At 51.0% G+C, this 22,720-nt stretch overlaps 9 protein-coding genes across 9 annotated transcripts; 7 read left to right on the forward strand and 2 right to left on the reverse strand.

The window, feature by feature from the left end:
• Positions 1 to 477: 477 nt before the first annotated feature.
• Positions 478 to 1,269, forward strand: PHYSODRAFT_376638 (hypothetical protein; the record flags this gene model as incomplete). The annotated part of the gene is made up of 2 exons (XM_009533047.1): positions 478 to 679; positions 722 to 1,269. Coding segments are annotated over 2 exons (750 nt in total), but the record flags the coding sequence as incomplete, so codon positions are not given.
• A 2,299-nt stretch (positions 1,270 to 3,568) lies between these two features.
• Positions 3,569 to 3,952, forward strand: PHYSODRAFT_404881 (hypothetical protein; the record flags this gene model as incomplete). Its single annotated transcript, XM_009533048.1, has 2 exons — positions 3,569 to 3,674; positions 3,768 to 3,952. Coding segments are annotated over 2 exons (291 nt in total), but the record flags the coding sequence as incomplete, so codon positions are not given.
• A 3,546-nt stretch (positions 3,953 to 7,498) lies between these two features.
• On the reverse strand, positions 7,499 to 8,235 carry PHYSODRAFT_452141 (hypothetical protein; the record flags this gene model as incomplete). The annotated part of the gene is made up of 4 exons (XM_009533049.1): positions 7,499 to 7,630; positions 7,664 to 7,803; positions 7,849 to 8,147; positions 8,189 to 8,235. Coding segments are annotated over 4 exons (618 nt in total), but the record flags the coding sequence as incomplete, so codon positions are not given.
• A 756-nt stretch (positions 8,236 to 8,991) lies between these two features.
• On the forward strand, positions 8,992 to 9,591 carry PHYSODRAFT_514185 (hypothetical protein; the record flags this gene model as incomplete). Its single annotated transcript, XM_009533050.1, has 2 exons — positions 8,992 to 9,134; positions 9,273 to 9,591. The coding sequence occupies 2 exons, from the start codon at positions 8,992 to 8,994 to the stop codon at positions 9,589 to 9,591; spliced, it is 462 nt and encodes a 153-aa protein (XP_009531345.1).
• Positions 9,592 to 10,363: 772 nt separating this feature from the next.
• PHYSODRAFT_374015 (hypothetical protein) lies at positions 10,364 to 14,242 on the forward strand (the record flags this gene model as incomplete). Its single annotated transcript, XM_009533051.1, has 4 exons — positions 10,364 to 10,505; positions 13,131 to 13,328; positions 13,404 to 13,755; positions 13,849 to 14,242. Coding segments are annotated over 4 exons (1,086 nt in total), but the record flags the coding sequence as incomplete, so codon positions are not given.
• An 87-nt stretch (positions 14,243 to 14,329) lies between these two features.
• Positions 14,330 to 14,929, forward strand: PHYSODRAFT_303276 (hypothetical protein; the record flags this gene model as incomplete). Its single annotated transcript, XM_009533052.1, has 1 exon — positions 14,330 to 14,929. One exon carries the CDS (start codon positions 14,330 to 14,332, stop codon positions 14,927 to 14,929), a length of 600 nt encoding a protein of 199 aa, XP_009531347.1.
• A 1,143-nt stretch (positions 14,930 to 16,072) lies between these two features.
• Positions 16,073 to 16,516, forward strand: PHYSODRAFT_510502 (hypothetical protein; the record flags this gene model as incomplete). The annotated part of the gene is made up of 1 exon (XM_009533053.1): positions 16,073 to 16,516. One exon carries the CDS (start codon positions 16,073 to 16,075, stop codon positions 16,514 to 16,516), a length of 444 nt encoding a protein of 147 aa, XP_009531348.1.
• A 1,069-nt stretch (positions 16,517 to 17,585) lies between these two features.
• PHYSODRAFT_510725 (hypothetical protein) lies at positions 17,586 to 17,927 on the reverse strand (the record flags this gene model as incomplete). The annotated part of the gene is made up of 1 exon (XM_009533054.1): positions 17,586 to 17,927. A coding segment is annotated over one exon (342 nt), but the record flags the coding sequence as incomplete, so codon positions are not given.
• Positions 17,928 to 20,570: 2,643 nt separating this feature from the next.
• Positions 20,571 to 20,897, forward strand: PHYSODRAFT_303277 (hypothetical protein; the record flags this gene model as incomplete). The annotated part of the gene is made up of 1 exon (XM_009533055.1): positions 20,571 to 20,897. One exon carries the CDS (start codon positions 20,571 to 20,573, stop codon positions 20,895 to 20,897), a length of 327 nt encoding a protein of 108 aa, XP_009531350.1.
• Between the last annotated feature and the right edge of the window lie 1,823 nt (positions 20,898 to 22,720).

The following is a 22,720-nucleotide window of genomic DNA, read 5'->3' on the forward strand; positions in this document are numbered from 1 at the left end:
GGGAGCAGTATGGTCGGAAGGGGGATTGCTGGAGACGGTTGGAACCGTGTATCAAGTCGTATTTCGAGGAAAACGCGGGTCAAGTGTGGACGAAACTGTGGGACCGTACGGGACGGTCGAGGACGCCTAGTGCTAGGCGCCGCCGTCGCCGTCAGCCTGAGAAGAAGGGTTGCTTTGACTTTTCGTCGTTGTACAAACCGTATGCCGAAGTACTGGGAGACGTGGAGTTCTACCCTGAGCGTGAAGAGGACATTTCTCATTACGTAGAGGTGCGAGCTTCCGGCTCGGACACCGTTACCAAGGACCGGTCTCGTGGAAGTTGTCACGGTCAACTTGCCCAACGGATTTGGACTCTGTGAGGAGGATGGAGATGAGTGTGACGTGTATCGCGCTGTTGAGGACGGACGCCGGGTGGTGTGTGCTGTTGGCAACTTTGAGGCTCTCTCGAGCGGTTATATTGACTGCTTACCGTCTCAAATGCTAGCGGATACTGGCGCTACTCTAAGTCTCGTGGATCGACGCGTGCTGAAGCGTTTAGGACGGTCGTCCGAGCCGCTGGAACCGTACGAGGGCCTGGTGAGGAGCTCCTCGGGGCACAAGTTGCGGATTCGTGGTTGGATTACCCTCTCTCTCCGTCTTGGAACGGTTGAAGTCTCGATGAGCTTGTTGGTTGCTGACCGTCTCCACGTCGATGCGATCCTGGGTGTTGATGCCCTAGGAGCATTCGGTGCCGTAATCGACGTTTCAGAACGGACGTTGACTCTGAAGAGTACGGGCGAAGTGTTGACGCTGGGTTTCACCATGGTGCAGGAGTCGTACATGACGACGATGGCGACGTCGGTGCGGTTGCCGCCGCGTGGCCAAGCTCTCGTGATGACTCGTGTCGTGGGAGCCGTCGTCGACAAGGCGACCGTTCTGGTCGAAGGATCTTTGGGTCTGTCTCCGACGCTGTGCGTGGCACGGTCGTTGTGCACGGTCGAGAAAGGCCAGGCCATCGTCGAAGTCTGTAATGCGTCTACGGATGAGTACTGGATCCGGAAAGGAACGGTCATTGCGTGCACTTCCGTGATCCCGGAGTCGGCTTTCGAGCCGCCAACGGTCGATCCGAAGGGTGTGGAGCGTCAAACGGTTGGTCCGAAGGGAACGGTGCCAGCCGAAGGTGGCGAGCCCAAGGGGGAGTGTGCAGCGTCAGTGTCTGAAGCGCGCGAAGTGGGCGTCGGCGAGAAGGTGAAAGCTACGAAGCCGGACATCCCGCCCGACAAAGCGGAAGCTATGAAGGCCGATTTCTCGGAGTCTAGACTGTCGCCGGAGCAGAAGGAACTGTTCCAAGGAGAACTGAACGGTTTCCACAGCATGTTTGTTGACTCTTCTAAGAAGCCCGGACGGACGGATCTGTTGCAATTCGAGATCGACACCGGTGACAGTGCTCCGATCAAGCAGCAGCCGCACCGTGTTTCGTTAGCTGAAGGTGAAGTCATGGAAGCGGAGATCCAGCAGTACTTGGAGCTGAACCTGATTCGACCCTCGAACAGTCCGTGGGCGAGCCCCGTCCTGATGATTCGGAAACCGGACGGTGGAATACGATTCTGCATCGACTACCGTAAGTTGAACGCGGTAACGGTGAAGGACTGTTACCCCATGCCGTTGATTGATGATATTCTGGACGTGTTGGGCGACGCTCAACTGTTTCGACGATTGATATCGCTTCTGGCTACTGGAACGTGCCGATGCACCCGGACAGCGTGTCTAAGACCGCTTTCAAGCCCCACCATAAAACTTCTCGATCATCTTCATATCGCGCCTCAACTATATGGCGTTTTGGACGTCCTCAGGATACCTACCAGACAAGGTTCTCTAAAACGAGGTATTTCCGCGTGATCGTGCATTCTGTTCTTCAAAACGAGCTTTCTGACCGAAACGGAAGTTTTCGGCGCTGGCATTTCTGGTGCTTCCTCCTCACAAGGTTTCTTCGTTATAGCAAGTGCCAAACCACTTTTGGGAAAGTCGTGCTCGTCGTCAGGGCTCGGAAAAATAATTATAATATAATAATTATAGTATTATATTGACGGAATAACTTATTATTGGATTTTCCGGGTTTCCGTAAAATATGATATTGTACCAATAATAAGTATATTGAGTTTTCACCAGATTTCAGTTGTTAAGACACTAAAGTTCCCGGTTAGAACTCATTTATATGCCCCAAATGTTAGTTTTACGGTTCAGTATTGTCCCAATAATACACAATAATAATTATAATTATTATTACGGGAGCCTCAAGAAATGGAATTACGGATTATTTTTTCTTAGATTCCCAATACAATTTTATATTTTATTTTCCGAGCCCTGCTCGTCGTGGGAAGCTGGAACTCGTTCATTCTCCAAACAGGAACCCGGAGGCAACAAAATAAATCCACACTGGGTCTCAGCCAACCGGGACAATAGGTCTCGATAGAATTCAACTTTGAATGAATAGTCTTTGGAGTGTGTTAATTGAACAAAACGGACCAGCATTTTTTGGTATGCCCCGCTTGCAGGTTGTTGAGCTTCTTCATTTACGAAGTGTCAAATTTGTTTAGCAGCATCTTGTCCAGATCAATGTCGTCTGGCATCCAAGCGCCACACTCCGTCTCAGAAAAAGCTACAGATTTTTCGCATCGACACCCTTCAGACTGTTCGCGTCGCCTTGATCGTCCTGTAAATGTACACGATCTCCACTTTCCGATGCGGAAATGAGGGGAATATTCGGGGTCGAAGATGCCGATTGACGAGAAGAAAGCAACAGATTGACAGGAAAACACTTGAGAAATATCCGAAAACCCTCACTCAAGCGATTAAGCTACGACGCTAAAATTGTTGGCTTTACGTTTACCGATGCGACGTATCCGCACCGCCACTTAGGTCGTGTGCAAGAACCGCCTTCCTGTTTTTGGAGGCTGGCTTCCGCATGTGTGGAAACGTATCGACGACTATTTGTCTGGCAGCATGGGTCACGAAGCTCTGAGCGCTGCCTGCGGGGCTGGGGCCTCGAAAAACACTTTGGACTACCTATTAGAGAAGACGGCACCTGACTGGAGGGAGGCCGTGGAAGGTGCCGTGTGTGGAGGGCAAATGCACGTGCTCTGTTGGATGACGGAGCGTGTAGACGGCCGTGGACCCTGGCAAGAAGATTTTGAAAACGGGCTAGAATATGCAGCAAGCCACGGCCACCTCGGTGCCGTCCAGTGGTTGTTCGAGCGCTGGCACACGCAATGGAACACTAATGAATCTATGGCGGATTACACCGACAAGGCTTGCTGTGTGGACGGTGCAAGGCACAGGCATTGCTGCTGGCAGCGGAACACGGACATTTCGAGGTGGTGCAGTGGCTTTATACTCGAACGGATTTGTGCAGCGGGGGCTATAGCCCAATGAGTAGAGCAGTCGCAAACGGACATCTTGCCATTGCGCAGTGGCTGCACTCTAAGGACACAGACGAAGAGTGCTCTAGCGAAGCCGTTGACGAAGCAGCTGGGAGTGGGCACTGCACTGGCTGGAAGCGCACCACCTTTTCACTTGTACGAAGGACGCAATGGATGGAGCTACGCAAAATGGCCACTTGGACGTGGTGAAGTGGCTACACCGAGTTCATCACGAATGCTGCTCATCAGAGGCTATGAGTCTAGCGATCCGATACGGTCACCTGGAGTTGCTCAAGTGGTTTTACAGCAACGTTCACAACAAATGTCACCGTTTCCACCCACCAATGATTTTAACATTTGCGGATAGAGAGGGTCATTTAGACATGCTGAAATGGTTGCACGCACACCTTCCTAAAGCCTTCTCTTGCATTATGATGGACACAGCGGCAAAGAATGGCCACCTGGATGTTGTCACGTGGCTGCATAGGCACCGACGGGAAGGGTGTTCCGAAAGCGCCCCGAGACAGGCTGCGCAGAATGGGCACTTTGAAGTCTTGAAATGGCTCCACGCCCACTACCTGTTGCAAATATGGTGAACCCCCGTCCAGACAGGACTTCGTTTAGGGGCACCACGTTGCGGTCGGAGGAAGCGTAGGAGAAGGATACGGACGGAGGACTTTGACAGGGACTCCGCCAGGCGATACTGAGCTTGTAGACGTTGTTGGCAGGACTTGTGCAATAGAGGGAAAATATCAAAGTGTGTATTGTGGGGGCTCGCTAGCTCTACCTACTGCCGAGGGTCGCGAGATCTTCTCGAGTGGTTTCGAGATCTCGGCTCGAGTGGCTTCACGATCTTTGCCTTTAGGGTCGTCCGTTGCTTTCTTCTACAAACTTACCTTCACGGAACAGTTTAGTTCCGTGACACGACCTCCGTTGAAGTAGACTTTCCCCGCCCGAAATATTGTTGGACTAGTCGCACTCCATTCGACCCGTGCTTGGTTCTTGAACGAAGTCGCTCTGATGATCTTGTCGGCAAATTGTTGGCTCGTCGATGGTATTCGCGAATGAGCCCTGGTACTGACAGCAAATTTGAGGTCGGCTCCCAGGTAATATCGTCACTGCGACCCACCCACTTGCACTTGTACGTTTCCTTGCCCTCTTTTGTGATGCGATGGTCCAGAATCGTCTCGATCAGATGACCTTCTGTGCCGTCCTTGAGTCGAACCGTGGGGATGGTGCTGTCACGCTGAGCGCCGGTAGTGTCTTTCCGGAATTTTTTCAGCACCATGGTGTGGAAAACCGGGTGAATGCCCAACTCCTTTGGCAGATTTAGCTCATAGGACGCGCCGTCGTGCAACACTGCGATAACTTCGTAGGGCCCAACCCACTTGGCTGCGAATATTCTCCTGACCGCCCCGACCGTCACTGGGTTGAAGTTCTTGGTGGAGATCAAAACCATGTCGCCCACGTCGAATTTCTGGTCTCGTCGCCCTCGATCATACAGAAGCTTCATTTTTCAGCTCCCATGCGAACCTTGGCCTGTAACTCTCGGAGAATCTTGTCCTGCTGTTGTACAAACGCCACTGCCGGTGTTTTTTCGAGGTCCGCAAGTTGAGTATCTGCTGGAACGCGCGGATTGTACCCAATATCCGCGTAGAATGGAGACATGCCGATCGTCGCCTGGTACTGGCGATTGTAGGCAAATTCTGCCAGCGCCAAGTGGACATTCCAGTCGTTCTGATAGCCGCTTACATAGTGCCGGAGGTAGGTTGACAAGATAGCATTTGTCCGTTCAACTTGCCCATCCGTGCGCTGGTGGTGAGCCGTTGCCAGATTCAGCTTGGTCCCCAGCAATTTTGCGCACTCTCCCCAGAACTTAGACGTAACTTTGGAGTCTCGATCCGACGTCTGCTGGCAGTCCATGTAGACGCACGTAGTGATCGATAAAAAGTTTTCCGAGCGACTCCGCAGATATGTCACTCACAGTTGGTACGAAATGGGCCCTTTTTGTCAGTCGATCTGCAACGACCATGATTGAGTCGAACTCGGTGCTTGTCTTTGGTAGACCCGTCATGAAGTCGATGCCAATCAAGGACCATCGAGCCGTTGGGACTTCTAGTGGGTGCAGTAACCCTGGAGGTTTTCCGGGCCGCGACTTGTTCCGTTGACAGGATTCACACGTCGCCACGTACTCTTTTACGCGTTTCTGCCATTTTCTCCAGTAGAAGCGTTCGGCAACAGCTTGACTTGTCTTTTCAACGCCTGGGTGGCCTGCTGTAGCAATGTCGTGTAGTTCCCAGAGGACCGTGTTCTGGATCTCGATGTCCTCGGCTGGGATGAAGATCTTTAGTCGCCCCTGCGTGCGATACAGCGCAATTTGGTTCTTTTCATCGAACACAAATGCGCCTGGCGCCTCGACCTCCTTCTGAACGCCCCAATCTCTGGTGATCCCTGCACGCCGCTGAGCTCTCCGTATTAGTTCCTTTAGAGTAGCTGGTTTCAGACGACGGACTGCACATATTTGCTTGTTCTTGCAATCCAAGAAATCAATTTCAAAGTCCTGTCGCCGGCTCAATGCATCAGCAACAACGTCGGTTACTCCAGGAATGTGTCGAAAACGCAGGTGAAACTCTGCAAGCTGGTCGTACCACCTACAAATGCGCCGGTTAATAGTTTTCTGCGTCAGGACGCGCTCGAGGGAGTGATGATCCGTTTCCACCGCACCCTCCATCGAGAAGATAAACGTGCCAAATGTTCAAACAGTGAACGATTGCCAGCATCTCCTGCTCGTGTGTAGGATAGTTCAGCTCCGCTGAATTCATCTTTCGGCCACAGAACGCTACTGGTTTCTCCACTTCTCCTGTTCCGTCGCTCGCCTGTACATGCTGCAGCAGAACCCCACCGACCGCAAATCGAGAAGCACCAGTGCGGAGCAGGAAAGGTTTTGAAAAGTCAGGTAATGCCAACACTGGTGTCTTGCTGAGTGCGTCTTTCAACGCCTCAAAGGCTTCAACACGATCTGGTGTCCACTCCAACTCCTTCTTGTCCTTCTTTTTGACCATTTCGAAAAGAGGAGCGCTGATTTCCGAGTAGCGATGGCAGAATCTCTGCACGTAGACGGTAGTTCCCAGGAATGACTGCAAGTTCCGAATGGTTTTAGGGAGAGGCCACTCACGAACGACACGAACTTTATCTGGGTCGATTCGAACTCTGTCGCGGCCAACAAAATCACCGAGGCAAGGAATTTCCTGAGCGCAAATCATTGACTTTGACAGCTTCAGGTACAGTTTTTTCTTGCGACACCGCTCGAACACGCGCCGCACAGCGGCAAGATGAGAGTCAATGTCCTTGCTCTTGGTGAAGACGTAAATGTCGTCGAAGTACGTCGCCACGCACTCACGCATGTCCTCGAATATCCTTTGCACGATACGGTTGAATGTTGCTGGGGCATTACTCAGGCCCATCGGGACTGCGATGTACTCAAATAGGCCATCGGGAGTCTGGAACGCAGTGTAGGGTATATCTTTTGCTCTCATACGCATCTGATAGTAGCCTGAAAGCAAGTCGAAGCATCTGTACCAGAACGCGCCGCTCATCCGGTCGAAAATGGCGTCCTTTCTCGGCATTGGTGTTGATTGCCGGACTGTCCTTGCGTTCATCGCTCGGTAATCGTGTACCACTCGCCACCCTACCGGCTTCTTGATACAAAAAGTTGGTGCACCGTGCGGAGATATGCTCGGGCGGATTAATCCTGCTCGAAGCATTTCCTTCACCCACTCACGAAGTGCGCGTTCCTGATCTGGGCTAAGTCGCCACTGCGGCTGGTACACAGCCCCCGTTCCAGGCAGAACCTCCATCTCGTGCTCACCGTGCACGGGTAGGCCTGGTGGGAGCTCGTTCTTGAAAATGTCATCAAATTCACACACGAGCGGGTAACCAGGTGTACCTCGAAAGCTTTCTTTGTCTGTCTTGACTTGGCGCACCTGTTTTTCGAGCTGCTTACTTGCTTGTGCGAAGCGCAACGCCCCCGACTCCTTTCCGTCCTCTTTCAACACCTCGATATAGAGCGCGTTTATGGTCTCCTCAGGAAGTATTGCCACGAACTCCACGTCGCGTTTTCGGATGATCTTGTCCGCCTGCTTTAGAGTGATGTGCTTCGTGAACCCGAAACGCTTGATGTAGTAAAAGCGTCTTTCAGGCAGCAACGGGGGCAGATTTGGCAGCGGTTTGGCCTGTTGCTCAGCTTTATGAGCGTCCTCCTTGACCTCTTGCACGAAAGCTTCCTTGGAGAGGATCCGATCAGTTTCCCAGTCGATTATTGGCCGCGCCAGTCGTTTCCACGGCACACCTAACATGAGCTCACACTTGTTCGGGATATGACATAGGTAGAACTCGTACTTAATAGCTGGAAGCTCTTCGACGAAGACGGTCAGTTGGATGGTTCTCTGACGCACAGACTCGGTCTTCCCGTTGGCATACGTCACCTCCATTGCTCCATGATCCACCACATCGCTCATCCAGCCTTGGCTCTCCACAAAACGCTCCGAAATTCCGCAAAAATCTGCTCCTTCATCAAAAAATGTTCTCGCAGGTGCCGATCGTGCATTTTTCTCGCAGCGCACTGTTTTGATCAAGTAGCGCTCAGGTGTCAGGCTTCTTTCGCCTTCACCTGTCTGGAAATACATGCTGTTCGCTCTCGTCCCCGGATCAAACACACGATACTGGTCACCACTGTTGGCTTTGTTCGGTCTTAAGCCGCCACCCTCAAGACCCCTTAGTTTAAATCCGACTTGATCTTGGCCAGATCAGTCTGGATCGCGTTCAGCACCGCCCACATGTTGCTGTTGTCGTTCTGAGGGGCTGAATTTCGGGACGATGCCGTGGCGGCGGCAGCTCCTGCTCGTCGCCCACCACTTTCTTTGAACCAAGCCGGACGGAGTTCGGGATGCAGCACCCAACACTTGTCTTTTGTATGCCCCTTCTCGAGGCAACGTGTCGAGCTGCATTTCCCGGTTTCAATGGGCATGGGTTTTGCCGATGCAGGTTTCTTCTTGTTACTGCTTGGCCCGTTGTCTCTCCCTGCCTTCTGTGACTCGGTCGTCGACTCCCGAGGATTAAAGGACCGAGCCGCGTCCACGAGCTCTTCTAGTGACTCGTACGTCTGCGTCTTTAGCAGTTCTTTTAGTTGGCTCGACCGCAGCCCTTTCTTGAACTTGATCATCTTGTACTTTTCCGATACATCATCAGTGCGGCCAAGTCGCTGAAATTCGTCGATGTATGCCTCTAACGAGCGGTTTCCTTGGCTACAGTCGAAGAAACTCGCAACCAGATCTTCTTCACGGATCGAGTCACGAAACGTTGCTTCATCTTCTTCACGATATGGCTCCAGCGTCGTTGACCTTTGTAGTCCTGGAGTAGCCACTTCTTTGCCTTGCCTTTTGTATGGTTCAGCATCAGCTCGCCAACGCGCCAGTCTACTTGTGCCTGAGCGAGGTAGAGGCCGTAGGCGGCATACCACGAGATCATGTTTAGCACGTAAACGTCGATATCGTCGTCGTTGGTCCCTCCGTACATAGGAGTTTCCTTTTGCTTCATGCACGCTGAAATTCGACTTTCCAGCTCCGCGTTGGTGAAATTTGGGGTGTGGGGTGAACGTTGGCCCACAACATCCCAATCAGCATACAGTTCGTCATCCGGCACGGCCATGCCTGGATTATTAGTCGACTGGCTAGCACCGTGGAGCCCTTGGATTCGAACGGTTTGTTGTAGCGACTCCATTTCACCCCGCAGTGAAGTAAGGTCAGCTCGCTGACTCGCCGTTTCTTAGTCACTCCGAACTGCAAAGGTCTGAATCTGGTTGATCACCTCGTGAAGCAGGGCTTGGTTTGCCTTGATCTGCTCCATGTTCTGGTTCTGCCGTCGTTCCATGCGTGTTGCGAACGCAGCCACGGCCTCCGTGAGACTGGTCTGGTCCCGAATCAGCGTGTGCAGTGTTTGCTCCAGCGCTTCCAGGTTGTCCAGTACAAGTCGTAGCCTGCCAATCTCGCCCGCGTCGAGTGGTCGGTTGTCCTCTGCTCCGCCGTTCTCGCCCACGTTGGCCGGTTGGTTGGCTTCTGCCGCGTCGATCTCGTTGCCGACATCGCTCATGCTAGCGCCTTCCACTTCAAGGTCTACTATGTTGCAAATATGGTGAACCCCCGTCCAGACAGGACTTCGTTTAGGGGCACCACGTTGCGGTCGGAGGAAGCGTAGGAGAAGGGTACGGTCGGAAGACTTTGACAGGGACTCCGCCAGGCGATACTGAGCTTGTAGACGTTGTTGGCAGGACTTGTGCAATAGAGGGAAAATATGAAAGTGTGTATTGTGGGGGCTCGCTAGCTCTACCTACTACCGAGGGTCGCGAGATCTTCTCGAGTGGTTTCGAGATCTCGGCTCGAGTGGCTTCACGATCTTTGCCTTTAGGGTCGTCCGTTGCTTTCTTCTACAAACTTACCTTCACGGAACAGTTTAGTTCCGTGACACTACCCGACTCAGTTTCAACCAGTTGCAGTAAATGCAGCAGTTGAACGCGGCGATCTCGAGGCTGTCCAGTGGCTGCTCGATAACTGTCCCGAGGAATATGAGCGTGATGCAATGCACTACGCCGCAACTAGTGGCCGCTTGGACATCTTCCTGTATCTGCTTGAGCACCGAACTCAAGCGTTCCTGGATTTTACGGTGTATGATTAGGTGTATGACGCGCAAGATAACCAAGTATTGTGCCGCTTTGACTTTGAACCCCGTGCATATCGACGCGTCAATCGACCAAGCAGGGATCAACGGAGGATGGTGCAGAGTGTTTTCGAGCAGCGTCCAGCATATCTTTGCGGTGTCTAGCGGCGGTTGCGTGTTGGAAAGGCAACATCGCAATTCTGGACTGGGTGAACCAGTTTGGAATAGAGCTGCGTTCGACGGCACCTATCTGAGCCGCTGTTAGCCGTGGTGACGTTAAATTGTTGCAGTGGTTTTGGGAGAACGGGTTTGAGATTACAAATCCGAAGCTGCTCGAGGTTGCAGTTCGTAGCCGTCATCTAGAAGTAGTTCGGTGGTTGTCGGAGCACGGGTACAGTGGATTCCCTCAAGTTGGCCAAGATTGCAGCAAAATACAAAAATGCGGTGGCTGGTTGAACATGGCTCACCCCTTGACGTGCCAACCGCAAGAACGGCAGTCTTAGACTACGACCGCATCGAGCTCGCTTGGTGGGTAGCTGAGGACGTCCGGAGCCACCTTGTGTATGATACACTGGACAGGGATTGGAAAAAATATATTGGTCCAATACCAATACCGCCATATGCCAATACAATACGATACTGTATTGCAGATTGTATTGCAATACGATATTGCGGAGTCCCTATGTATTGCAATAATATATTGTCATATAACGAGCAATACTATATTGTAGGTGTATCTCAAAGCCAATTCACTGTGGTGCAGCTGCTTGAGGCAGCGTTCGCGGCCCTGGCATTTACGTATCGCTACGGCAACCGTTTTGCTCGCCCAAAGAGCAGGATCGACGCTAAGGACGCGCGTTATCTAGGTGAAGACTACTGGACACGATGCTGCTTGTACTGGAGGGGGGGGTACGAATGTAGTGAGTTGGTCTCTGCCTCGTTCCTCCTATTCCAACACCTTCGGGCAAAAATAACATTAGCCAACCTTGAACCGCGCTTCCCCGTACACTTATCACAAGGTACGATGGACTTAGAACCTTCACAGGCATATAGTTGACCACTTCTAACAGATGCGTAGTATTGCAATACAGCTTTGCAATACTGTATTGCAGGCGAACGGTAGATTGCAATACGGGATTGCGGTGAAGACATGCAATACCAATGCTGTATTGTACTGCATGGTGGATTGCAATCCATACTGCAATGCTTACTAACGCTGAAAAATGCTGGCCAACATATTTTTTCCAATCCCTGACACTGGGCAACAATGATCACTCCACTCTATGGTGGATGCTCACGCGGACGCAGTTTCGAGACGAAAGCGTACAACGGAGCATCCGTGGAGCCATCCAGTGCTGTCCAGAGGATACTTACCGGTGGCTTCGAGATAATTTGAGGGATGTGGAGGCTTGCCGCTGGTGTTTCTCGACATCAAACAAGAGGCGGAACCACAAAACTGAAGAAAGAGGTCCATCATCTACGAGAGGCAGACGTTGTGATGAACAGGGACGTTCAGGACATCGGTTAGCTTTTTATCCTGGCTGAAGCATAGTGTTGTCATTGTTTGGAAGCAAAAACAGAAACACAACCGGAAACTTAACAAATTTGCACGTCTTTAGTATCCATGTATTTCTGATAGGCGTATCAGCTTGTCTGTGTCCTGGCTCCAGGTCTGACGGGCGAGATACTGTACAATGTCGGTGAAGGTTCAGCACTATATTTGCAAAAAATACATTTTTTTCAAACTTTTGTAGCTCGCTCATTCGATAGCAGGTCTGGAAAGGTGAACAACGTGCAGTTAAATATACAGGTCTCAACTTTGAATAAATAGTCCTTCGAGCGTGTCAACTGAACAAAACGAACAAGGGTCCGTGTGTCGCTCTCTGACAGCTCACAAGTAAATTGCTCCGCAGCCGCCTTGATTCCACTCCGAGGGGGCCAGCCATCCTGAAAGTCCAGTTGTATACCACCATGAGGGTCGAAAGAGAGGATAATTTCATCTCCGTCTGCGCTGATCCTCGTAAGGATCTCCACCTTGAATGGAGAAGCATTGAACACGGTACCGGCAAGAGATGCGAAGAGCCACAGCTCCAACCTATATCCGATGTGAAAGGGGTTTTTCTCGATTTGAGCGTGTGATGGAGTGGAGTTTGGTACGGCCTACAAACAAAGCGAACCCTCTCACCACAAATGAACTCAGCAGACGCCGTGCTGGTGCATACATCCCGCATCCAAAAGGTTCCGGGGTGATACCATGCGAGCAGCTGATTCGTCGCTGTACAAGACACGTCGACGGTCAATCCACTTCTGAAGCTGTCGACATCCTTCACATTGTGAAACACGGGCTCTCAGACTGGACTTCGCTGGTTCCACGTCGGCGTCTTACTACAAGCAGATGGACCACGCGATCTCCAAGCGACACGTCTCGCCTAAAGTGGTCCAGGTTGGTTGACTTCGCTGCCATCCACTGTCACCGAAAACGCCATGCCAACGATGGCACAGGAAATCTCCACCATCTTTCCTTGAGGCGGCAGATTCTGAAAGTGAGAATCGCCCAGTTGATATTGTAGAGGGATCCGATTGACTTAACTACAGTAGAGGCGATTCGTGATTTTTTCCTCGTTTTTTTATTCTTGCAGTACAACCGACATTGTGCAGTATTTCTACTGTTACTGAGTGACAGACACAGACAGGCAGCTTTTGCGCTTACTAATGAGCCTTATAGTACATTAGCTGATGGAGAGGGCAAGACGAATGAAAAAAATGAAGGCTGTGACATCCCATCAGACGAGTACAATGCACTTGACCGCCACAACCAAATTCGAGTTACCATGCAGCAGACCTCATGCATTCGCAGAGCCACGTCAGTCGTGTGCAAGACGTTCCACCATGCGACGGGAAGTTGGCTTTCGCATGTGATAGAATCCATTGACGACTATTTGACTGGGAGCTTGGCCCACAACATTCTCAGCGCTGCGTGCGAGGCAGGCGCCTCAAACACCACTTTGGACTACCTCTTAGAGAAGACCGCACCTGTCTGGAGCGAAGCCGTAAAAGCTGCCATACGAGGAGGGCATGTGCATGCGCTTCGGTGGATGACGGAGTGTGAAGACTGCCGTGGATCCTGGAAACGTGATTTCTTCAAAACTCTGGAGCTTGCAGCAAGACACGCTCACCTTGATGTCGTGAAATGGCTGCTTGAGAGAGGAATTGACCGGCGTGTATTACTAGGTGCCTGGGAAGACTCGACAAGATGGATCGAAAAGTCTTGGCTGTATGAATATTGCGCGGCAGATGCATTGAGCCTGGCAGCGGAGCACGGGCATCTGGAGGTGGCGCAATGGATCTATGGCGCACGGGCGGACACAAGCTGCTGCTGGGTCTGTATTCCAATGAGCAAGGCTGTCGCAAACGGGCATCTTGACAGCGTGCAGTGGCTGCATACGGTCAAAGGAGGACAATGCTTTGCTCGAGCTGTCGACAAAGCGGCTGAGAATGGGCACCTCGAAGTGATGGAGAGGCTGCATTTGAACCATCCCTTCTGTTGTACGACGGCTGCGATGAATGGAGCGGTGGAGAATGGACACTTGGAGGTAGTCAAGTGGTTGCACCGAGTTCGTCACGAATGCTGTTCGTCGCAAACTCTGTGGCGAGCAGTCAACCGTGGCAGTCTAGAGCTGATCGAGTGGCTTTATGAAAACGTGTACGGTAAGTGTTATCTTGACGCTGGGCCGGTGAGTGCAACCACTGCTGCTGAACAAGGGCGCTTGAACTTGGTAAAATGGCTGCATACACATTTTCGTGAGGGTTTCTCGGCATCTGCGATGGAGGCTGCCGCAGGAAATGGGCACATGGGTTTTATCAAGTGGCTGCATGAACATCGCAGCGAGGGGTGTACCGATGCGGCTCCATTTAGGGCTGCTCAAGGTGGACATTTGGAGATTTTAAAATGGCTTCACATGCACTATTCCAATACGTTTTTACCTACAACAATGGATGCAGCAGCTGAAAACGGGCAGTTTAAAGCCGTTCAATGGTTGCATGGAAATCGCTCTACTGAGGCACTGTTTGCTGCCGCCATTAACGGCCACCTCGACACTTTCCTGTACCTACTTGAGCACCGACCGGAAGGTTTTTACCATGCCGTAAGCTGTAACTTTGATGCTGATGTGCTTGACTGCCATCGACGCTCCCACCCGGCAACGGGAGACCAATTAAAGATGCTTCAGAAAGTTTTCAAGCAAAATCAAGCTTTTGTTCGAAATTGTTTACGGATGCTAGCGGAGACAGCGTGCAACGCGGGGAATGTCGGGATACTGGACTGGGTTAACCAGTTTGGCATCGAGCTGCGATCCACAGAGCATATCGAAAACGCTGTCATGCACGGTGACGTCAAAATGTTGCAGTGGTTTTTCGAGCGTGGGTTTGAAGTAAGGGATCCAGAGCTGCTTGAATTGGCGGTTGAAAGCGGTCAGTTAGAAGTTGCTCGTTGGTTGGTGGAGCACCGTCTTGCTGTGATTTCACTTGAGCTGGTCACGATTGCTGGAGATATTGAAAACGAGGCGATGATGAGGTGGCTGGTTGAGCACGGGCCACCGCTTGATGTGGCAACAGCAATGCGGTTGGTGTTTGACTATCATTACGTCGAGATTGCTTTGTGGTTATCGGAGGACGTCCGGCAACATCTCGTTCTTGAGGCGTTACGTAAAGCTAACCACAAGGTTATGTGGTGGATACTCTCCAAAACGCAGTTTCAAGATGGAGCTAAAAGCTGCATTTGTGATGCCATCCAGTGCTGTCCGAAGAAGGCGCAATTATAGATTGAAGAGAATCTGGGTGTCGTGGAGACTTGTCGCTGGTGTTTCAAGAGGCAACTGGATGCAACCGAGGCGACCGCTGTATTTGAAACGAAGCAATGAAGTTTCGCCAAGCACGCTGGTATCGAGAAGCCTCCTTCCAAAAGAGCGCGAACTGAGACTCTTGACGCCGAGGCGGAAATCATCGCAGAAGCTCAAACTTACACAACAGATAACCGCGGCAGAGCTCTCACGCTCCTGGAACGTATTGACGTCCTCATCGTCACAGCCAACTTGAAGTCTGGCGCTGTCAACTTACGTCAGATAAAGCCACTCGCAGTCAAAGTTGGCCGTCTGTTGTCGCGCTCAGCCAACACAGTCCGTCAGATTTGGAATGACTTTGCCAAGTATCGGTCTCTACCCGTGGCATCGGCGCCATCTAACCGTGAGCAGAAGCCGTCCCGTATATTGGCGACTGTTGATATGGAGAGGTCTGTGCGCGAGTTTATTCGTGAGCGCAGCGCGATTCGTGAGAGCACGGTTGCCAAGGACGTCATGCACCACCTCATACAGCAAGAGTTGTTAGTCACCGACAGTGCCGCTACGGCCCCAGCACTCCGCACCGTCCAACGCTTCGTAAAACGATGTGGTTTCAAGCGGGGAAAGCGGAAAGGGTCGACATATCGGTTGTCAGCTGAAAACGAAGCTAAGCGCGATAGCTACGTGCAGATGATGGCATGTGAAAGTGCCGATCGCGTTCGAACGGTTTATCTCGACGAAAGTTATATACATCACAACTACTCCAGTCATAATGACTCCCTTTATGACCCGACGGACCCCAACGTGATAAAGGAGAAACAAAAGGGTCGCCGATTTTGCTTCATCGCTGCCATTATCGACAAAGACCGTAACCTCCCGGATGCCGATCATACTGAGGCTGACAAAGCACAGTTTTTGCCGGAGATGCTTGACATTTTTGAGGGATGCAAGCAAACTAAGGATTATCACGGGATGTTCAATCATGACTACTTCAAAAATTGGATTGAAACGCTGCTCGTTTGTCTGGAAGACCGCCAACTGCACCACTGCCGCATCGTGATGGATAACGCAAAATATCACAAGAAGTTGCCGCCCAACACCCCCCGAAAAGGGAGTCGGAGATCCGACATGCAGGCTGCTTGTAAGTTGTATGGCTTGCCTTACGCTGAATCTGATACAAGGGCGATCATGTGGGAAAAGTTGTCACGGCACATTGCTGAGCACGTAGAGCCAGAGATTGTGACTATGGCGAAGAAGAAGGGCCACGAAGTAGTGTTCACGCCTCCACACTACTCTGATTTACAGCCGATTGAGTATGTGTGGGCAAATGTAAAGGGAGAAGTTGGGCGCCAGTACACCAAGGATACTACATTCCAACAGGTCAGAAGTAGGCTTGATACAGCTTTCAAAACTTTGTCGTCGAAAACTGTTCAAGGCTGCATTGACAAAGCAAGAGCCCACTTGGTGGATCTGAATGCTCAGATCAAAAGTTATGATAGCCGCAGTGAAAACGAGGGTTCGGACAGCTCCGAGAGCGACGAAAGGTGTGCTAGTGATGACTACACTAGCTAATATTTTAGATAGCCATAAGTAAGTCTAGACACTGATTCTAAGAAATATGATCCGATACATTTGTAGCCCTGTACGTCATCTTTCGATCTATCGGTGGAAGAATGAGGATAACGAGCATCCGTCCAGAGTATCATTTCTCTACGATCATGACTCTGCGACTAATCCGCTGCCTTATCATTGGCCGAGAAAAACCACAGGGGTGGTAATGATTGGCCCAAATGCAAGGCATATTTATAATCAGCGCACATATTAAGGGGTGGTTATTATATAAATCAGGGAAAATTGGACTGCTGTTTCTGTGGAAACGACGCCGTGCTAAACAGTGAGACGCACATTTTCGCAATCAGGGAAGCGAGGCGGTTTTTGTGATACCAAAACATGTAGGGGTTAGAAAAAACCTCTCGATCGTGTCGTGGACTGTGAAGTCGGTCGAAACCCTGCTACCGACGTGTGCACCGTGATATCTCGTGAAATCAGTGACCGCTTGGAACTTGAGATCCCCTGGTAGCCTAATTGCTGGAGGCGGCCCTGCAGAATGTAGCGCGATAACAACCGTCTTCTCTGAGTTCACACTAAGCCCACTGGCGGTGCTGAAATTTTGCGTAATAGCGAGTAACTGGGGGATTTCTGCCGGAGATGCCAGATAGGCCGTAGTATCATCCGCGTACCCACCGACTCGTAACTCGATTTCCCGCTCTGCCGCTCGGAGCCGGATGCCTCGAAGCCCTTTGGCAGAGTCAATTGCTCTGTAGTACGGGTCCAACGCCAGAATGAATATTAAAGGCGCTAGAGGACAGCCCTGACGTATTCCTGTCGTGACTGGAACCCATCTCGATCTGCGGCCATTGACCAAAAAGCGCACTCGCGTGCCGGCGTGAATGCTCGCAATAGCGCGGACAAATTGGGCGGGGTACCCGTGCGCTTCCAGTGCTCGAATTAGGTATCGTCGACCCAATGAATCGTAAGCCTTGTGGAAATCGAGTAAGATTGCTAGAGCTTCTCGCTGCTCTTCATCCATATTCGCCATGTGCTGTGCAGCTTCGAACAGGTCAATTGTATCATGTATTTGTCAGCCAGGCACAAAACCCTTTTGGTGATGGTGAACGCGATCTGGCAGCGTCTTGCTCACCCGTGTAGCCAGGATCCGAGTGAAAATTTTGTAGTCCGAATTCAATAAAGCCAACGGTCGGTAGTTTAGTGGATTTGATTGATCCCCCTTCTTCTTTAGACAAAAAATGTCGGTCTCCAGAAATGATGGCGGGAAGACGCCAGCCCGATACCAAAGGTTAAGCAAAATAGTCAGGATGGGGGCAAGGAGCGCCTTGAAGTCGCGGTACCAATCATTACCGAGGGTATCAGGACCGCACGCTTTCCTAGCGTGACAGGCATCAATAGCAGCAGAAACCTCAGACTCGGTAATGTCTGCAGCCACCGCATTTAGCAAGTCATCAGGCACGCGATGATCTTCTGTCCATGTGAGGGCAGTTCCTGTACCTACTTGAGCACCGACCAGAAGGATTTAACATATGATTCGTTGGTACAATTTTGTAGACCGCGATTTTGATTCTGATGCGCTTAGCCATCAGCGACTCAAGCAGAATCGAGCGGTTGCACATAGCCCACCCCTTGATGTAGCAACTACAATGGCGTTGGTGGTTGGCTTGCGTTGAGATTGCTTGGTGGGCATCGGAGGACGTCCGGCAACATATCGTCCTTAAAGCGTAGCACAAAGGTGATCGAAAAGTTCTATGGTGGATTCTTACCCAGACAAAGTTTCACGACGAAAGCATACTAGGCAGCATCAGCGATACCATCCAGCGTTGTTCGAAGAAAACTCGATTGTGGCTTGAAGGGAGTTTGAATACAGTGGAGACTTACCATTAGTGCTTATCGGCTGTCGAGATTATCCTGATCGAAGGGAAGGTGAAGTTTTGTCAAGCCCGCATTTGCTCTCCGGCAGTGCGAAGCAGCTTCGATCGTAGAAATACACCTTACTAAGAATGGCGAAGGCTTCCGTTTGCTAGTATCTTTCCAATGTTAGATAAAAGCACGATATATTCAGGAAGGACTCCGAATCCATTTATTGTTTGTAACAGAAATTGGAAATTGATGAGGAAAAAACGTTGATTTAAAATTGCAGGTCGAAGTCCGTCATCGCTGTCTGGTCAAGTTAAATAAATCAGGTGACAGGTGATTAAGCTAATCTGATCAACCAACAATTACAGTTATCAACACGCAACTTTCTCACAATCGTATTCGAGTAGCTATGAAGCCGATCTCTCGCATTCGCAGAGCCACGTCGGTCGTGTGTAAGAACTGGCTGCCGCATGTGATTCAAACCATTGGCGACTACTTAAGTGGAAGCTTGAGCCACAACGTTCTCAGTGCTGCTTGCAAGGCTGGGGCCTCGATACCCACTTTGGACTACATTTTAGAGTGGACCATACCTGTTTGGAACAAGGCAGTGAAAGTTGCCGTACGAGGCGGGTATTTGCAAGTGCTTCGATGGATGGCGTGATGACGGCCGTGGACCCTGGCAAGAAGACTTTGAAGGCCTGCTGTAACTTGCAGCCACCCTCGGCCATCTTGATGGCGTCAAGTGGTTATTTCAATATGGGATGATCAGGGGCATGTTTTGGTATCGTGGGAAAGCTATGAACGGATACATTGGTAAAACGTGGCTGTATCCGTACAGCGCGCCGAAAGCATTGAGACTGGCAGCTGAATACTGACACTTCGAGATGGTGATGTGGCTTTCTGGCCCAAAACGAAACGTGCAGCGGAAGCTATGGTGCTATATGCAAAGCTGTTGCCCAGGGGCAACTCGCCATCGCGCAGTGGCTGCACAGCGTTAATCCAGGAGAACGCTGTTCTGCGGAGGACGTCGACGAAGCAGCAAAGAACGGGCACCTGGAAGTGCTGCAATGATTGGACGCGAACAACCTCTTCACGTGTACGGCGTCGGCTATGGACGGAGCTGCCGAAAACGGACGCTTTGAAGTTGGGAAATGGCTTCACCGAGTTCATCACAATGAATGCTGTTCCTCTGAAGCTCTCGGACGAGCGATTAACAGTGACAATCTAGAGCTGGTCGCCTGGCTTTATGAAGAAAACGTATACGGTAACTGCCACCGTGGTGCTGGACGATTGAGTGTATCAACGGTTGCTGAAGGTGAGCATATCGACGTGTTAAAATGGATGCATGAGCATTTCGCTGGGGCTTTCTCAAGCGCTGCGATGGATGCTGCAGCCAGAAATGGGCACTTGCACGTTCTCTCTTGGCTACATGAGTACCGACGGGAAGGGTGCTCCCACTTCGCCTCATGATGGGCGGCGCAGAATGGCCACTTGGAAGTCTTGAAATGGCTTCACAAACATTATCCGACTAAATTTCGTTCAGCCACGATGGACGTAGCAGTTCAAAATGATCATCTCGAGGTGGCCCGATGGTTGAGCGAAAATCGGACCGAAGGGTGCACAACAGAGGCGATGTATCCCGCCGCTACTGCAGGCCACCGCGACACGTTCCTGTATCTACTGGAACACCGAAAGGAACGATTTTATCTGCGCGAGACGCACCTGCGTATTCACGTAAGCTCCAATTTTTAATGTTGATATTCGTGGCAATCGTTGGGCTAATCGAGCGCCTAGTGATACACTGGTGATGCGAAGACCGTTTTGAAGCAGGGACCAAATTTGGTTCGAGAGTGTTTACGGATGCTAGCGGAGTTTGCAGTGATCGAGGGTCACCCAGCAATTCTGGACTGGGCGAGCCAGTTTGGCATTGAGTTTCATTCGACGGCGCCTATCTGTATTGCTATCAGGCGCGGCGTGAAGATGTTGCGGTGGTTTTGGGAGAACGGGTTTCGAAGTACAGATCCAGATTTATTGAATTTGGCAGTCCGATGTCACCAGTTGAAGGCGTTCGGTGGTTGTCAGAGCACGGGTATGTTGTCGACTCACTCGAATTGGTCAAGACTGCTTAGTATACATCAGTGTGTCGGTATTGCGGTGGGTGGTTGAGAATGGGCCGCCACTGGATTTAGTGACAGCTATGAGTCTGGTTTTCGACTTCGGTCACATCGAGATGGCTTGGTGGGTAGCTGAAGACGTCCGGCAGCACCTCGTGTTTAAGACGCTGCAGATTGATAAACGCGAAATTGTGGTGCATACAAAGTTTCAGGACGAAAGCGTGCGACGAAGTATTTGGGACGCCATCCAGCGGTGTCCGAACGATATTCAACAGTTGGCATCCGGCAGCGAAGCCTCGAGCGTGTCAATGGGCACGTTCACGAGCGAGAACTTGGTGCGCGTGCGGCCGGCGATGGTATCGGCGTCGCTCTCAGCCCCCGCGGGCTCTTCTACATACTGTACTGATTAAGTACTTACAAAACTCCAAACCTGGGAAGTCTTCTCCATCTGTGTGCCTTCACTACTTCTAGCGAGTTGTGATATGCGTGCACGAAATGTAATTTCAGCTCGTAGTTCCGTTTAACGATGCCCCCGGGGAGGGGGGGGGGGGGGTCGGACACTTGTTTTCGGAAGTTACTTGAATTTTCGACCAGATTTTTGTGGCTTGTTAAGTCACCAGAAGGAGGAGGCTAGCGCGAGCGGCCCCTTCCTCATGTAACAATAAGTAAGTGGTGCAGTCTCGCTGTATCAAATTGGAAAATACTTGCATTTCAAAGTCATCATCCTTACATTCTTAGACAGCTTCGTCGCTTTAGACTGCAAGTGCTAAACACTTACGAACGGTGGTGATCAACATACGTACTCAAAGTCGAAAGCAAAGCTTGCTTTGGAGCGGTAAAGTGGCTCAGTTGTCATCGAACTACACAACCCATATTTAGGTTACGGTAACCCCGATTTATCTGACAAACTGATACTGTAGGCAATATCTAATTTGACGGGGTACAAGTTTATCCAGTCAAAATAGCCGGATATCATTGGAAAATATACAGGTGTGGGTAGGTGACGATAAATGTGCCCTTGCTGCTCTGTCGCAAGAAGCGGTCTATCCATAGCTCTTCCGGCATATTATACACAGCACAATCCAAAGCAGCTCTGAAAATTTGGGTCAAATTGCATGTAATCCGGAAAAGTTATAGCAAAAACACCTCTCGATGCTGTCGCGGTCTGTCAATTGGCACACAACGGTGACTAACTGAAGACGCGACTGAGGCTTGCTTCTAGCAAGTTACTGACCGAGGATCAACGTGCTATTGTCGCTGCCGCTGTCGTTATCCCGAAAATCACCTTCATTGCACGACACGCTTGGCCGACCACGAGACAAGTGCAGGAATTACAGCGACGCATTCATAAATTTGTGTGGTTCGGTTTATTTGAAGAAAAGGGGTCTTTTGGGCGAGCATGGATTGCTGCGGACATTGCTAGCCTCCCTCGTTGCCACGGTGGACTCGCTATCCCACAAGTCAAGCTCGAACTGCTTGCTCTGGCGGCGACCAAAGTGGCTCGCTGGGCGCTCTCCAGTGACGAGTCGATGTTTGTTGTTGGAGCGATCCTCCGGCAACTGGGTCGCATGGACGCCGGCGCTACTTACATTTCAGTCAGCAATTTGGCCCGGACCCTCCTTCCCCACTTCATTCTGGGATGCCGGCAAGGCAATCTGGACTCGAGCAGCACCCCCCACCACCTTCAGCGTTGGTCGCCCCGTTGGCCAGCTTGATCAGGGCACTCCTCCCTTCCTCTGACGAATGGCGTGACGGATCGTGCCTAATTGACGTTCGAGAATTGAAAGGGTCAGCGACTGGGCCGCTCCGTCAATGGATTCGAAACCAGAACGGCATTTTTTGCGCTGAATGGCTACCGTTGATGGATATTCGGAGCCTTGCGTTATTTGACGGTTCTGGAGCGCTGACAGAACCTTCGATTTGTCACTCCAGCCTAGCGGATCGTGGAACTCTTGTTGGAGATATTGTTCGGTGGTATCACGTCGAGGAAACGCACATGACATTTCAAATAGCAAAGACTGGGTTTGGTGTCTCAAGTCCTTCGCAAGCTTACAGAAGGCATGTTGCGCAGTTAATTGGACTCCTTCTCAACATGCCTGAGCTGACTTATGGATCGATGAATCGTAACGAGGTGCGACTACTGACGAAACATACCGATCACCCTTATCCTTATGCACTTGAAGTGCTGCTTCCGGATTCAACTATGGCCAAACTGACCATTATCGGTAGCCCT

This window comes from Phytophthora sojae (genome assembly GCF_000149755.1).
Source record: "Phytophthora sojae unplaced genomic scaffold PHYSOscaffold_6, whole genome shotgun sequence".
NCBI classification, from domain to species: domain Eukaryota; phylum Oomycota; class Peronosporomycetes; order Peronosporales; family Peronosporaceae; genus Phytophthora; species Phytophthora sojae.